The sequence below is a fragment of the Pithys albifrons genome, chromosome 3, assembly GCF_047495875.1.
Source record: "Pithys albifrons albifrons isolate INPA30051 chromosome 3, PitAlb_v1, whole genome shotgun sequence".
NCBI lineage: Eukaryota > Metazoa > Chordata > Aves > Passeriformes > Thamnophilidae > Pithys > Pithys albifrons.
Genome location: NC_092460.1, coordinates 89,166,598 through 89,184,183, shown reverse-complemented (window position 1 = coordinate 89,184,183; position 17,586 = coordinate 89,166,598). Strand labels below are relative to the sequence as shown.

The 17,586-nt window shown below is 38.1% G+C and overlaps 1 protein-coding gene across 2 annotated transcripts in view; it reads right to left on the bottom strand.

Moving 5' to 3' along the window:
• ORC5 (origin recognition complex subunit 5) overlaps positions 1 to 17,586 on the bottom strand; it is a 66,396-nt gene that overhangs the window by 5,696 nt on the left and 43,114 nt on the right. For both annotated transcript variants that reach the window (XM_071550051.1, XM_071550052.1), the window contains exon 14: positions 1,622 to 1,734. In XM_071550051.1, the coding sequence (XP_071406152.1) occupies positions 1,622 to 1,734 (113 nt within the window). The remainder of the gene's footprint in view (positions 1 to 1,621; positions 1,735 to 17,586) is intronic.

The window sequence follows — 17,586 nt, the reverse complement described above, 5'->3', positions numbered from 1 at the left end:
TTCGCCCTGTAGCAAACTCCACTGAGAGATGAGTGAAACCCATTTATCATGACCTCATGAAACCTTGTCTTTTCACAGATCATCCTCCTTAAAGATTTAACAAATACTGTGGACTGAAACACGGATTTCAATGAAAAGTGTAACAAAAGAATAAAGCAAGATACAAAAAGGAGGGAAACAGGTAAAAAGCAGAACAGGCCAACTTTAAAATCCATCAGGTCATTTAAATGGTCCTGTCTAGGCAGCATAGAAATACCTGCAAACTGCTTGGAGGGGGAGAAAAACAGAACTGCTTTCGTCCTCGTATTGTGTAGAAAAAGCCAGTTTGCATATATATATATGTGTATATACATATACATACACATACATACACACACCTCACTTAAAGGAAAGCAAGCCAAAGCAAAATACCAAGCACTGAGGTTTGAAGTGATAGCATCTGACAACTACTTTATCCCATAAGCATTGACTGCACAGCACAAGTTTTCGTCCTGTTTACTGGCCATCTCTACTTTCCAGCAACTTTAGTGGAGTCAGTGAAACTTCTAAGGATGTTCAAGTTGCAAGGAGAGGGTTGTCATTTCAAGTATCTTTATACAATGCATAACTGTACACACAATGACCCATGTCTGCTGTAGCTGGTACCAGGTTTTCCAGGGTATCATTCACACCCGACTTTATTGCTGGGAATAGCAAACTGACACAGAGAAGCCATGGAGGTCCTGGCAGTGTGGTCCAGGACCTGAGCCATTCTATGGCCTGTCCGACTGAAAATTGAAATTAGTGTGTTGCATTTACTGACAAGACTACTGGACATTTAATTTAATAGCTCAGGAGAGCAACATGTGCACTGAGGCTATAGTATACAGTCTACACAACAGGTTCCTCTGATGTCCCACACTACAGAGAAGAGTTGGCCTTGAGAACATTTCTCCTTCCTGAGACATGGCATTCCTGGGCTCTGTTCTGCCCAGACCGTTTAGCCAAGACTTGCTAATAAGCTGGCTGCAGCAACAGGTGTAAGGTAATGTTGGTGGCACTTGTTGCCTTTGAATTGCATCTACTTCAGTCTGCAAATTACTGATATCTCTTCTGATGGGTCTGGAACTGTTCTCAGACTTCAGGACTGAAGGCTCTGAATGAACAATATCGCTGAGGTACCTACATTCATTTACTAAATTAGCTTCTATCAATTACAGATCACACAAGACAGACTATGTGAAAGAATTCTTATAACTACATAGCTTTTATATCATATGCATGCCAAACACTGTTAAGAACTAAATACAATTTCAGATTCAAATACCATAATGTGCTTTTTGGTAATGAAATAGACTGACATTTTAGAGCAGTATTTTCACATGAAGTCCCTGACCTTTATTAAGCACAAAGACAGTATGTTACTGTAACACATACTGTCACAGTAACATAAATCTTTTTCAAAACAGGATTGGACCATACTTGCCTCAAGTATAACACTTCTCATCAGTAAGACGACTCAGTCATTCCTAGAAAACATCCATATATTTCTATCCTTGTCTGAAAAAAGCTATAGACTGAGCAAATACTTGGTTTGAAGTCTCTTTCAAGTCAGCACACACAACAGTAAATGTAGGCTCACCGGGCAATGGCTCTGATGAAGTCCAGAGACACAGTACACTTGTATCGTGGTCCTTCAAGCTGGTCACTCTGGCCAACCATGGACAACAGCTGGAGTGTCACAAGAGAGGTGATCTACAAACAACAGAAACCGGTAACATTGGTCATTTTTCTTAATATGAACAGCAGTGGGCTTTTAATTTTTTTTAACATTTGCCATAATTCCTGTATTTCTCTGGTAAGTTACCCTTACTTGCTCATTGATTTTCACATAGTTCTGCAGCTTGCAAACCCAGGAATGTATATACATTTTTCCATTACATTTACAGCACCAGCAGTGAGACACAGAGGCTAAACTCTTTATCCTCTGGATCAAGAGTTATCCTGGAATTGTGATCAGAGGAACAGGAATAATAGGCATGAGCTAAGCATTTTCCAAATCTCTGCCTGACAACCAGGAGAAGCTTGGATTTTCTTTCCTTTATACCCAAAGCCCTCCTCTTGAACTTTTACACTTGAAGCTGGATATTCCTGTGCCAGCTCATACCACATTTTGAACAGATGGATGTATCACTCTACTCCAGACAAAAAAGAATTTGAAGGCTGGAAAGGAAATGCTGGAAGACTGTGTGCTTAAAAAGAGCAGGGCCTGAGTTGGGAGAAATTTGCCTACAAACACAGAGTCCTCTTGACAGAGTCACTGATTATTTTACCAAAATAGCAATGTACCAGCATAATTTCTCCCTATCTTTGTTCCTCCAAAAGATGACTGCAGTATCACTGAGGTGCAGTCGTGGGATGCCACTGTTGAGTACAGCCCGCCTGTTCTGACTCAGTTAGGAAGAAATGCTGTGGTGATTCCATTGTCTTCCTACCTCCTCCCAGCTCCCAGGGGAAAGAAAGAGGTAAAAGCATTCAAGAAAATTTTTCCCTGGCCTTTGCAAGAGATGCCACGGACAATTCAAAGCAAAAAGGTTACATTCTGTGATGAACTGGTATGTGGCCGCAGGTCTCGTTTTCAAAAAACCAGCCAACCATGACCTATTTCTGTGTAATGATAATAGCACAGTTAGAAGTTTCTCAAGAATAAATATATGAGGAAAGAAAGTGTCATTTCAAACCTTCAAGGAAGCACACTGCTATAAAAAGCATCAGCAAGTTCTTACTGGCATCAATAAAAATTAAAAAGCTCAATCGTAACTCAGTAATAACCCCACTCTTTTGCTGAAAGTACACTTGGTCTTCAAATTTGTGACAGAGCTTGCAGGAGGTAAGAATAATTATTAAAGTTTTCACTCAAGTGGATGTAATATAAAAAAATGACATGTACCTGTGGAGAATGGAAAAAAATACAGTCACCAAGAAAGAGGCAATTTTTATAACAGCCAGCGCTTAACTTTATTTTATGTGGCATGAGGCAACAATAGTTTGGATGCCATCATTCTGCAAAGTCTTCGGAATTTGGTTAAGGAATGCTGACCTACACAGTCACAAAGACAAATTCCATTTACTTAATTCAGATCTATAAATTACATGATTTATGGAATTTTAGCATGGATAGCATTCAAGAAACTGAACTCAGTAGTAAATGGCTTAAAATCCAGTTCATGAATCACTTTGAACATACCACTGAACTGGTATAAACCTCAAACTTGTTAGGTGTTTATTTTCTCAAAATACTCATGAGTTTGCGAGCACATTCTTGTCCATTCTTCATTCAATGAAGTACTTATTCAGTCAGTGAAGAAGCATTATAGAGTAATCTGCTGTAACACTTGCTGTTTTACACCCTAGAGCACCAATACTGGCAAATCACTCCTGCAATACACACTTGCAGCTGACCTCACCTTCAGAGATCACCAATGAAGGAGTAGCAGCAGGCTTCTAAAAGCTCCCAGTGACCACAGCAATAGTCAGGACAGTTCAGAGTTGGATCCATCTCAGTTTTATGCTGCATTACAAATGCTCCAGCAATACTTCAACAAATTGCACATTTTCACTAGAACCAAATGCTCTGTGTACAACAAAGTCAGCAATGTAAAACGTTTTACTAAAGGCTGACTCAATAAATCTGAACCACCAGACTATAGACACTAAGTTTCATTAATGTTCTTGACTCAAGACATTAAGGACTCAATAATATAACATTACAAGACAAATGAAGATGTTGATCACCAGAGTAACTTACTTAACAAACTGCAATCTGTTACTCATTTCTTTCACAATACTTTGCTAATAAAATGTCATCACAGGGAAGCAAGTGCTGAAAGAGCAAGTCCTGACCATGAGACCACTTAAAAATACAGCAGCAGAGAGGACTGTTGTTTTCAAGTCATGCAGGCAAGAAACAGTTTTATCTCCAAATGGGCTCAGTAGAGACAAAGAGAAAGAACATATATTAATGGGGGTAAATAGGGACCAGCTTTCCTGGCCAAATGCTAGAAGGTAAAATACTTATCAGTCTTTGGACAATAATTCAAAACACAGTTCCGTATGCCAAGCCCATACATGGAGAAAGGCAGAGATCTCCAAAGGACAAGTCCAAAAGCCTGTCTGTTGCAGGGCACCACTCTGGAGCTTTGTTTGCACAGCTTTTTCAAGGGATTCAGGGAGAATCAAAAAGAGTAAGGCAGTTCTGTCGCCCCAAGAAAATGACTTCTTAATTTTTTCCTGCTTTATACAATATAGAAGGATTCTCCTGCTGCTGAGTCAGCCACAGAAATATTAAGTTCCTTGAATATTTTGTTCGGACCCTAACTGTCCAGGCTCAATAAATAAAAGATGACTGTCTTCACCAAATGGTTAAGAAGTCTTCTAGGACACAGAAGATTCAAATCCCTCCTGACACAAGAGGTTTGAGTGTCTCTTTGCTAAATGTCTCACAGCTAACTCAGTGGGGGCAGAGGAGGAAGGAAGAAAAAGCTGTGTATGGTATTAAATCATCACCAGATCTAACTTGCATTCTAACTGAGCTATTTTGCATAAAATTGCAATCATACAGTCTCTCTGTGCCTACTTAGGGCATTCACCTGGCAAAGCAGGATACAGTGGAATGAACCAGGTTTGATTGCATTTGTAGTAAAATATCAAAGCTCACCAATGTTCATGTTCTGTCAGCTCTTAAGTTTCAAATGCCACCTGTAACTTAAGCATTGAAAAAACATTACTATTTCAAAAGTTCAGGTGTTGTAAAACTTTGGAGACAATATGTTCTTAAATTAAGACATCAAAAGTTTGAAACACAGATGGGAAACATATGAATGCAATGCCAAACTAATTGCACATCTTAGCCAAAAATACCCCTCCACTTTTCAAAGCTTTTTTATTCCTTTCCTTTTTTTTTTAAATACCATGGGTCCAGTGTCTATTTCATGATCACAAAAGCTTGGAAAAAACATCTGGCAAGAACAGACTAGAAACAAGCCAGAAAAACTGTGTGGGTGACATAAGAAAGAATACTTATTGAGAATCTCTTGAACAAAAGAAATTGCAGTTGGAAGAAATATTCTGGAGTTATTTGTAAAACTACTTAAATTGGTGATGATTTAATAGCAGCAAAAGTTACTAATTTTCTACAAGAATAACAAGAAAAACTGAAAAAAGTACTGATCTGAAAGATAAAAAGGAACAGGTTTCACCACTATATTTAAAAGTAAGTCATAACAGAGCTTGCTTTGGAATACATTTGTGTGAGAAATGTGCTGCTGAAATCTTGGATCCAAGGTGAGAATAATCATAAAAGCACAGCAGAGAGGTGCTGCCAAGAGGCAATGATTGCTTAGATTGCTTCTGGAGATGCACTGGTCAAACATGGACATTGAAACCTCTGGAAAAAAAAAAAAGCAACCCATAAGCAATCCTTAAAGGAGGCTTTTTTTCCTATCAGCCTGGACTAACAGATGGGCCTTGAACCATTCCCCAAGCAGACACAAAGACCAGCATTGTGAGCACATGGCTGTGTGGAAGTGACAAGGATTACAGAAGTATGGGCTGTCTGCTGAGAAAGCCCAGGCTCTTCTGAGGACAGAAGCCAGAAAACATCCACTGAGGTGCAAAACATGAGAAGAACTAGAATCCAGGATGCAGGGAAACACACGGTTAGTTTGGGTAAGCAATGACAGACTATCACAGGAAAGAGTCTGGACAAAGTATGGGACACAACTCAAATCTAGGATAGAACTTCAGGATAAAACTAAACAGAGAAAATGATGATGACTGTTTGGAGGGAAAGCTGTTTCCTCAGAGATGTGATTGAAACCTTATCAAGTGCTAAATTTTAAACTGGACTAGAAAAATATTAAAGAAAGACACTAGGAGGAACAATTTCAAACTGGCAGGGACATACTAGATTAGCTGTGAGGTATTTTTCACCTCCACAGTCTATAATCTTGAATTATCTTGCCCAATATGCAACATTAATTCTAACTCTTCAGTCTGGCTTACTTTCACCCACAGAGACTCACACATACCAAGAAGATAAGACCTTACCCTACTCAGCACCATCAGACAAGGGTACTATATTCTTTCACAGTCGTATTAAATGCTTTGCAGCACAATCATCCAGTGGCTCTCAGGGCAAAGGTGCAGCTCACTGCACTTGTTCAAAACCTACCACTGCCAAGAGCCACATTCGTGCACATGCTTGAGCCACTACTATGCAACAAGGCACTTTGGAAACCAGATGCCATTTACAAAACACATTTTGGTCAAAATGACTGTGCAATAGTCTCCTGGAGCTAAATTCAATGACCCTAGTACAAATTATGTAAGCATAAAAAAACCTGCTCAAAATTATTTCCATCAAAATTATACCTAGAGTATGCTCCGTATGTCAGCCTTGTTCGAAAAGCTCATTCAGAAAGGTACCAGAGAACATTGCAATTATACACAGTTAAGACAGCAATTGATCAAAACACTGAAAAAAATTAAAAATAAATCAACATCTTTTGGAATGCTTATACAAAACTATTAGGTTTTGATACTGAATTATGCTTTGTACAAGGTTTTTAATGCATGAAAAATATACAACAGAAGGGACACCCCTTCAGATTACTTATAGCCTTCCAATGTGCAGTTAAAGCATTCATCACTATATGCTTCAGCTAGATATTTTACCTTTTTCTCAGATTAAAGTAATCCAACTCTTTTGTTAAACTACATTGTGAAAGTGATCTAAATGTTTTTGACATTAACAGAGCCACCAACAGACCAGGGTACCCCAGCCCCAGCCCTGACTGCTGCTCCACAGACAGCACTCCATTCCCCTCACTTTGGTATCTATCACTCACATTGACAGCTGCACAGGATGCTACAGGGCAGTGGCCCTGCCTGCTTTGCAAGCTGTTTATTCTATGAATGTTTGCATTCCATGTCTTTCTTTGTCCCAGATCAGTTATTTTTCCATCCTTCTGTCATGTAAGTATTATTTCATTATTTTGTGTTGTCTCGCCAGGACCTTGAATGCATTTCGCTCAAGGCAAATCTATGTAACTTACACATTTAAACAAGTGACTCCATTGGCTTTTTCAAGGTTGATTCTATTGGTGCCTGAGTCACTTATTAAGACAGCCAAAATGTCCTGTAGTCTCTAAAAGAAAATCCTTCTGTTTTAAGAAGAAAGGTTTATTTACCCTCAAGTACATGACCTTGAATTTCACACTGTTAAACCCATTCACCTTGTATCTTTCTCACCACCTTCAAGATACTTTTTGCGTCTCTTCAGAACACAAAAGTTTTCTAAGCCCGAGGCAAATAATGTTGAATTTTGCTACAAACCTCCTTCAGTTTGCACTCGACAGATTATTTTCGTCATTCTTATATGGTATTTTCTCCACTGTATAATCAGTGTTCACCACCTCTGCCTTACTCTACTTAGCCTTATGTTTTGTGTTCTATTTACACAAAACAATATTTGACAAGAAACAGTGCCAATGTCATACTCTAGTCCAAGGCAGAAATGTGCATTTTCTGTTCTTTCTTTCCTGCTCCTCCTTTTCTGACCACTCCACCCTCTTCCGTCTTTCACATCATACAACACCATCCTGTACACACTAGAAGCTGCCTTATTTCTAGCATATTTCCCTGCAATTGGTTTCCTTGTGGCTTTTCTCTTCAATCTCAGGAGAAGCAAACATATTGTCGCACCTTGAGGAGACAATTCCTACCCTTCTCTTTTCATATTTCAGAATACTTTCTTATTCGTTGACTGACCAGCAGCAAATCTTGACCCACCAGCACAGCATCCTTTCACCTCTCCTCTATATGTTCTCATTATCTCTACTCCTCACATCTTCTCTTCCCAAACCTACTATTTTCCAGAAAAAGGGGGGGAAAAAGCTACTATAGTTTTTTAAAATGAGGACACTGAATCAAGATATTAGAATCATCCCAAGAAACTAAAAAGACAATTGAAAACAGCAAGCAATAAACCCAGAAGGAAGTATTCTTCATCCAAATTTGTAGTTAATTGTGACACACTTTGCCACTGAAAATTTAGAGTGCTGGTAGAGAGTTTTGTGGAATTAAGAAGTCCACTGCTTACATTGATGGAACTAAATACAACCTCAGGCTGCTGAATGCAAAGAACATCACTTTTGTGGCAAGCATTCAGCCACACAGAATAAGCAGATGTAACAGACTATGGTCAGCCTCTGCTTTCTGGTCTTACATTTTTCCTGCATGTTTGATATTACTTGGAAGTAGACAGATATTACTAAGAATCAAAACAATGGCTAAACCCACTTCTGGTCTGACTTAATGTGGCTGTTGTGATGCACTCACCAAAGATAAAATGTACCATCTGCATCTTCTACATCCTGTCACTCTGAGTTTCCCCTTTAACCTTCTCCTGGGCCTCTGCAAAGGCTCTCTCAAGATTAGTTACTGTATTTTCTCCATACTCTGTGGTCTTTATAAGAAACTGCAAAAGCCCACATGATGAAAATCCAGCTTCCCTCGCCACCTTCTGAAAAGCTTCATGATATTGTAAGAGCATATGCACAGATTAGCCCTGCCCACTTCTTTGTTACAATAACATCACTTTTAAAAGCCGTTCAATGATAAATTAATTTGGGAACTATTATTAAAGAAATCTTTCAAAGTGTTAATGAATTTGCTTTCTCTTCATTATTTTTATTCAATATAGAAATTAGGAAAAAGCTAGGTTTTTTTCTCTCAGCACATCCACTTCAGCATTAATCAACTTGCCTAATAAAAAGGAAAATAAAAAGCAATTCACAACACTCTTTGCCTTGCTCTGCTCATCAACTTTAAAAAAAAACCAACATAAAAACTCTCCAAAGTGATGCATGGATAAATCAGTACTTCTGAGTCAATTCCCTCACTTTGAGGATCAATTAAAGTACTTCATAAATGCATGAAAAGTATGCTAGAAAGTTGCTTAACACGGTGCTTTCTGAAAGGATAAAATTATTTTCTGTACCTGAGGATTATCTGGAAATATTTTCAGAAATTTGTTAAGATCCCTAGAACTGATGACAGGTGTTAATTTGGGTAGTTCAAAACAAGCAAAAAGAAGGTTTGAATGTATTTGCAATATGTTGGAGAGGCATGAATCTAATTTACTCCATAACAACCTGGGAATACATAACAACTCCTAAGTAGGAGGATTGCAGATTCAGGTTATAGATAGATAATTAAAAAGTACTGCCCTGTCTGGTTCATACTTCAAAATCTGAGCAACCGAAGATGGTAACAGATGGTCAAAGAAACACTTGGGGAATGATGTTTACAGCTAAATTGATTACTTAAGTCAGGTAGCTTCATAAAATGGACACCAGACACAGGCTGGCTATTTTTCAAGGCACAGGCAATAGCCAACACAAGTATCCCTCTGCCATCCACTCACTCAGTTTTGCATCAAAGGTCTCAGGTTACAAGAGGGTTTTTTTTTAGAAAATGAGGAAGGCAACACAAAGACTGTTTTCCAGAAGCAAACTCTTGTGCAACTGACCAAGCATAAAACCTTAATTCCCCAAACCTAGAAATTTTCCACCTGTTTTTCCCACCCTTAATTTATAACATTTCTGCCCACAATGGCACCATTTCTAGATATTGCAAGACAAGTCCTGTTAAGAACAGAAAAAAGTAACCTTAGAAATACTAACCACTACATGTGATACTGATAAGACTTGATATATTTACAAAAGGTCCTAAATTTTTAATGCTATCTCAGTAAATTATAGAACTGAGTACACAGAGTTACCAGCCTTCTACTGCTGTATGAAGGAGTTCTATTTGTAAATACAGTTTTGCATTAAAAAATAATGAAAGCAATTAGGATTTCAAAGCTGTCCAGAGGACAAAAATCAGTCATTTGTATATGCCAAAAGCAGGAATAATGAAATTAAAAGAGATTTTTCACAATTTGGGAGTATCTTCTAAGTCTGAACTACTTAGCTTTCTCCAAGAAAGAAAAAGATTTTCAATGTGTTTTAACTACAATTTATTTTTGGATGATTATGATAATTAAGTGTTTAAAGAGTATTGAATCAAATCTGGTATAAAACCCCCAAGATATTAAGAATTAAAATAACACTCTAGGAAAATATGACTAAATACTTCCAAAACACGAAACTCAGAATTTCTACCACAAGAATAGACAAACGGTAAATACACTGTAGTCCCAAGTAGGAGTCTGATCTGAAAAATGACAATTTAAAGATAGATTTGTGTCTTGAGATTGTTAAAACAAATCTTTACAGATTCTCCACAGTACCATGCTGCATCTCAGCTACTCATGAGATGCAGTGCAGAGGACTGCAATCAACTCCATATTCACTGTGACTACATACACTCTGCAAATTTTAGTGGTTCTAAAATAGGAATAAATAGTAACGAAAACAAAAATAGGAACAACTTGTATCAATCACTTAAGTACATAAGTACATCACACTGGTACAAAACAAAGATTCCTCCCAGGCCAATATGCTGTCTCCTGAAAGGATCGGCAAAGGATGCTCAGGAAAGGATACAATAAAACTGTAAGCAAGAACAATTTCCCAGCATACTGGGTGCTAGTAATTTTAATTTCAAGGACTTCAGGAATTAGGTATCAAAATCATTCACACATGTGATCTGACCTGGTGAAACATGACATTTCATGCTGTTCTTGTATTGTCAAATTGGAGTTAAAAAATATTGTTTAATTGTGACATTACTGCACCCATCAATACATCAGAGAAATTTATAATGTGGCTGCACACCAAGAGATTAAAAACAATACTCTCAGCAAGAGCTGTATATATGGCATTGAGTCACACTAGGTTTTATGCCATCAAATAGGGGACAGAGAAAAAAATCCCAAACACCTGATTTACTTTCACATAAGACAGTAATTAGAATTTGATTTGCTAAGTGATGCTGTGTTGTGGACAAACCAACAGCTACAAACAAAGCTCTTGTACAACTGAGAGGAAGAGTTACACCTCTATTGAAAATCTTCCCTAACAAAACCAGGACATTTAAGTCTGGCATATTCCCTGTCTTTGTTTACAGGCATCTTTGAGCAGGACAAAACACAAAGGATGAAAGCAAATTCCAGTTCCAGCCTGGCCAACTGTCACCATGCAGCACAAGGGAAGAGAGGACTCTGAAAAGTTCCTCTTCTTAGCAGTGAGAAGTGGGTACATGGGGAATCTCCCCTCCCTGGGCAGGTCAGGAAACCAAATAGCCTTCAGAAGAATATTCTGTTCTGAATCAAAATCTACGGCATTTTGTTTCTGTTAGAAGCAAGGGAAAGACCAGGATGAAGACTGTCCCTCAGCAAGTCAGTCCCCTAGCTGCCTGAAAACAAATAAACAAAATACCAATGTAATAACACAAATTGACAGTTGTAATCTAATGAGAAATGTTTTCACTAAAAAAATGTATAACATAATTTTAGATATGCTACAATAGAGGCTATAAATGTATAGCATTCATTTTTGTTAGTCTTTCCAAAGAAAACAAACCTTTCAGCCATCCATAAATTGAAAAATCATGAAATATTAAAAATTTAGGTTCAGTGATCCATTAAATATGTTAGATGCAACTGCAGAAGGTATTTATAGCTATCTTTATACCTCTTGCATGGATATCCTACAAAATGGTCAAAACTACCAGTTTTCCATCTCTTATTCAGTTATACTTGGTTTTATCAGATAAAGAGCATGAAATATCATCTGTCAGCATGAAACATCATCTGTCAGCAATTAACTGTAAAGCAAAAAAACTGTGTTCTTCAAACACAACACTTGTTTTTATGCAGTTTCCGTCATCTTTAATGCAACTGTGAAATTCTTCTAGTTATGCCATGTATCACTTGGTTTTTCTAACCTGGAAAAAACCAGTTTCTGACACTTGTTTTTGCCAAGCACATGTTTTGGGTAAAAAATTTACAGACAACCAAGGCAGTAAGTGAACTAGTGAACCCCTGTGTGCTGCCCCACCCATCAAGAGTGCTGGTCAGTGATTTCGACAAATGATATGCAGGAAGGGAATATCTGCAAAAGGGACGCATTTCTTAGTAACAATACACATCCAATTAGTTTTCCTCCTGCATTCACAGCATGTGAGGATAATTCTGTCCATTTAGATGAACAGAAACATTCAAAGACAAACCACTCCACAGCATCCTAAAAACATCTTGCTATATATATACGTTGTGTTAAAATTTGTGTAGTTAGCAAACACTGACTTTATGGCTACATAAAATGCAAATCATTTATGGAGCAATAGAGTCTGAAACAGGCATGTGCTACAGAAGGCAAGTTCCATGTCATTCAGGAACAGGGTTGGCCAGGCACTGGCAACAGCAGCAGTGGCTGCCAATTTCTGGGGTAAAGGTCCTGAAGGAGCCAGGCAAGGTTTCCCTGAATCAGGGAAAACCAAGGGAGAGCAGAGACCTGGGAGCTCTTGTGAGTGAGGCAGACAAGGGGAGGGTGATGCCAGAGCAGCCACGGGAAATTTGCACAGCTCCAGGAGTGCAGGTGATTTAAACAGCTCCAGCAGTGCAGGTGACCAGGAGTGCAGTGAACAGGGCAGGGAAAACAGGACAGGGTGCATCAGAAGGACAAGGTACAGCAGTTTGTGCAGAATTTCCCACAGGCAGAGGTGTGTAGGACACTGCAGCCACCCCTCTGGCTCCTGAGTCTCAGGGGAGACAGTATCGCTCTCTACAACCACCTGAAAGGAGGTTGTAGCCAGGCGAGAGTTGGTCTCTTCTCCCAGGCCAACTAGTGACTGAACAAGAGGAAATCATCTCAAGCTACACCAGGGGGGAGGTTCAGGTTGGACCTCACAAGGAATCTCTTCACTGACAAGGTGGTTACGTACCGGAATGGGCTGCCAATGGAGGTGGTGGAGTCAACATCCCTTTTAGTGTTCAAGAAATAACTGGACATGGCACTTAGTGCTATGCTTTAGTCGCCATGGTGATATTCAGTCAAAGGTTGGACTTGATGATTTTGGAGGTCTTTTCCAATCTTAATGATTCCATGATTCTACAAGCAAAAAGAACATCCACAAGATGTCCTATTTCAGCTTCAGTAGAATACAGGGAAATCAAAAAACAATTTCTCAGGTTTCCATGACTAATGAACGTATTTTTTGGAGTTAATAGTTGTGATAACCACTCTATTTTCTGGATAATCATTGTGTCAAGACTTTTCAGTAATATTCAGTAAATATAAATCTGATTTTTAAGATTAAAATTAAATCACTGTAAAAAGGCTTAATCCCCCAGAAGTGGTATATTGATCACCAAACTCTGAAAAATCCATACAAGGGATCAATAGAAAGGTGTGAAAAACCTGGAAACGAGTCGATGAAGTCTTTTGATCTCAAGAGATGAAAAATAGTCTCCTCATACTAATATAGCTATTGCCCACTGCAGTGAGAAAATACAGGAGAAAACCAAAACTGGACAAAGAAAGGGAAGCAGCTATGATTGGCAACGATCCCACTAGGATCTGATGAAAAGCTACTTGTCACTCCAATCAACTGTTACATCCTGAACATTTTTCCACCTCCTTGGAGGCCTTTCACATAAGCTTTACATAATGCCTAAGTAGATCCCATGGTTATCTTCTGCAATCTCTTCAGTGAGCAGAAACAGAAGTATTGCTCAAGGACATCATAAAATGTCCACAGTGGAATCTGCATTGCAATCAACAAATGTTAAAAAAAGGTATAAAAGAACCAATTGGTCAGGAAGTGTTGCTATCAGTTTGCTATTCCTCAGAAGTTGTTCAAGCACCAGAGGCCGAAACATTGAGTAGGGTATGCTCTGGTTGTGAACGCTGTCCCTCTCTGCTGCTAAAGACTCAGACCTGCTTTTTAAGAAGTTCTCAACCCACCTTATGCCAGATGACACATTAACACAAGCAAGGTGATTACTGCCAAGACCTGCTTACTGGATCAGGACATACAGGCTGTTCCTCTGAGCTGCCTGGCAGTCTGCACCTTCTTGATGGCTATGTTCAATTTTACTAACAGATCTCGCACATCTTATCCTGTGGAAGTACTACATACTGTTGAAACTTGACTAATTCTAACTGGAAAGTGCACCGAAACTTTGTCATCAAGAAAATTTTAAGACTCTAACTGCATGTCTAAGACCCAATTCTACATATATATATATATATATATATATATATAAGAAGAGAAACAAAACCTCAAAAAACTAAACATTCATACAAAGACTTTTCTGACTCTAAAACTGCTCTCATTTATTTTATAACAGAGAAATTGTGCAATGTAAGTGCTACCATGGTAACAACTTACTTTATTGAACAAGAGAGAAAATAATTACCCGAAACCTGCATGTCATGCAGCACATGCAGTAAATTTAGTGCTGCCCTTTTTACCCCTTGGTATTTTTCTTCTTGCAAAGAGAAATAGATTTTGAATTTATACCTTATAGCAGCAAGCCAGGCATCATTTTGCCTGTCCCTCCCACGCCTTTGTATGTTTTACACCTCTTGAGTGCATGATGTGAAGGGCCCAGTTACTTAGAAAAAGGGATTAATGAATCAGAAATGCTCTTCCCCCTCCTGAGTTAAGTACAGAAGACTCCTATGTAAATGCTTCACGCATTCAAAAAAAATGAAGCCCTAAGGCAAGCACAGCACATGCTTAGTATTCACTCAGTATACTTAAACAAGAACCCTTACTTTATAGTAAACCAAAAGTTATTCATCTCCAAATATAAATTAAACCTGATTTTACTGTTCTGTCCAAATATTCCTTGTAATATTATGTTTGTGAACATATATTTATGTACAAGGGACAGCAATATTTTCAGAACGGCATGGATTTAGCCATACAAATCCAATTAATCTCAATAGAACTTGTATGGCTAAATCCCTGTGCTCAGCTTTGACATTTTAGAAGCAGTGGGGGAGGTTTTTCAAGTACTGAATATGTATTATACAAAACTCGGTTTTCTCAAAGAGAAACAAAATAGCATGTAGATACATACAGATATCAACAAACATTTGATTCTGTCAAGAAAACCACATTCCTAGCGAAACAGGCAATAATTTCCACAAAACTGTTTTATAAAAAATAACAGTATTATCCTGCAGCCTATGAGATAAAACTAATCACATGTACGTATTAGTTGGATAAATTATTCTTACTTTACCTCCGTTTTGATCTTTTTACTTCATTTGCAGTGCATCTGCCTCTCTGATATACAGTGTTAAAGAATGAATTTAATCCGGTGTTCGCAGCTGGAGGATGTGTTTGGGATGCATAAAATTCATGTTTTTAAAAGATCACTTTTTTAAAGTGACTTAGAAGTGCTATTTAAAAAGACAATCTTATTTCCAATAGACTTCTCTTACTTACTTGGTTTATTTAGTCCTAAACAACTTAAAGAGTAGAAACAAAACTACTCTCAACAACTTCAGCAACAAAGAATGCAGCTAATTTTGACTATCTTTTAGGAGATTTCTTCAGGTACTAGAAACAACTTATGTGTACACACATTCATGCACACATACAATACAGGTTATGCAAAAGCTTAAGTGACCAAGTTGTCTTCCAGTAGATGAACTGGTAAAACTTACAATTCCATATCAAAAAGACTACTCTTCTCCCTTCCCCTAAAGTCCTCAACAATCAGTATCAGGGTTTCAATTCATAAACCAAATACCACCAGAGACGTATGTTTCCCATATGGTCATTGAACAGTTAAATCCCAAGAGTCTTGCAACTGCAGAAGTGATCTAAATAATGTCTCCTTTTACAATAATTTAGATTTTCCATTTGCCAGCACTTTTTGCATAGAAACCCTTCTTTCCAGTTCAAGTATAAATCACACAGAGGGAGTGGAGACATTCCTGTTTGTTTGGTTTCATTAAAGAAAAAGGGACTATTTGGGAATTGGCTGGGCATAGAAAGTATTTAAGAAGCCACTGAACAATAGGACAAATTCACCCAACAAAAGCCATCGTGCTGTAGTTTATTTTTCCTGTATATGGATGAGTTAGCTAGCTGCTCACAGGAAGGGTTAGCCCACATGCTAGATGAAAAGTTTTATTAAAAGTTTGTTGTATTTCAAATTAATAATGATCATTCAACTACTGAATCCTCAAGGACAGGAACAATAACCACACTTTATGCCTGAAGTGGATCATGAAGTTACTACTTCATAAAAACCTAAAGCCATTAGAAGCAAAAACATCACTAAATGTTTTTGCTAAATGTTGCCAAAGCAACGTTGTTCTGTAATAGTGTGTTCTGAAAGCCTTATAATCTGACCTGAAACAAATTCATAAAAGCAATAGTGTGTTACAAAAAATACACATCAATTGAGACAGTATCAGACAGACACAGAAGCCTCTCTGGCCCGAAGCTCTCCTCAAAAAGCCTTCCTTCAATCTTGCTTTATACAAAAGCTGTAAATTCAGGGGTACAGAAGTTCATTATATAAAAATGTGCTTGTTGGCTTGGAATAGAGCAGCAACTCCTGTTGCTCCTTACATTGCCTTATACTCTACACACCTTCTGCTCCACCTGCTTCCCCATTTCATTTGTCTAAGATGTTCTGTCCCCTCTTCCTGGGTCCTAGTTAGGTCCTTGCTAAACAGGCAGCAACAGGTCTAAGTAAAAACCCAACTTGTGCACCTGCTAAAGAGTCTCCTGAACTCTTGATCTGAATGTGGACACCAGTTTTCTGTAGATTCATAGGGGCTTTTTCTTTTTGATTTGAAACTTGTTCCTCTCTATCAATTTCAGCCAGATCTAGGCAAGCTAAAAAAAGGTGTTAAGGTCAAAGAACTGCCAGTTGTACGATTAAGTCCATTTCCTTAGGAAACCAAGCTAGAAAATACTCAGGAAATGAGGTAACACTCTGAAAAGCAGACACTGTGAATATAAGGTACATGAAAGCTCATTGCATTCAAACATACTGAGTACATGGATGGGGCAGCCTTAACAGAGTTACCCACAACAGCTTACGCTGCACTTCCCCGCGCCAGACAAAACAATGTTTGGATGTGGACAAATGGACAACTCAGTGACTAAACACAGACATGTTTATCCCTTATGGCAACTGTGTTTTGTGGTGGGAATTTTTGTTTTCTGTTTGTCTTGTTATTTAGGATATAACACAAATCCTTCTTTAAAAGAAATTAGAAAACTGAAAGAAACAAGAGATTCCCATGCAGTCTTCTCTGACCAAACCTGCCTGGTGTTCTTTAATAACAGCAGCTTGTTGAAAAAATCAAGGATGAAATACAGTCAGTAGCTACAAATGCATTCATCTCATTCACAAATAAACTGTTAGCCATTAATTCAGAAACATAATTTTCATTCAGTTGACTGATACCCTACTGTAATAATACTGTAATAATGATACTATACTGTAAGATTTTTCAAAGGTTATTTTTCATCATCATTATCTAGGCTCAGGGCTTAACTTTTACTTTCTAAATGCTTATATTCTTCAAGTGACAAGACTCTCAAACTCCTGCCTGAGTG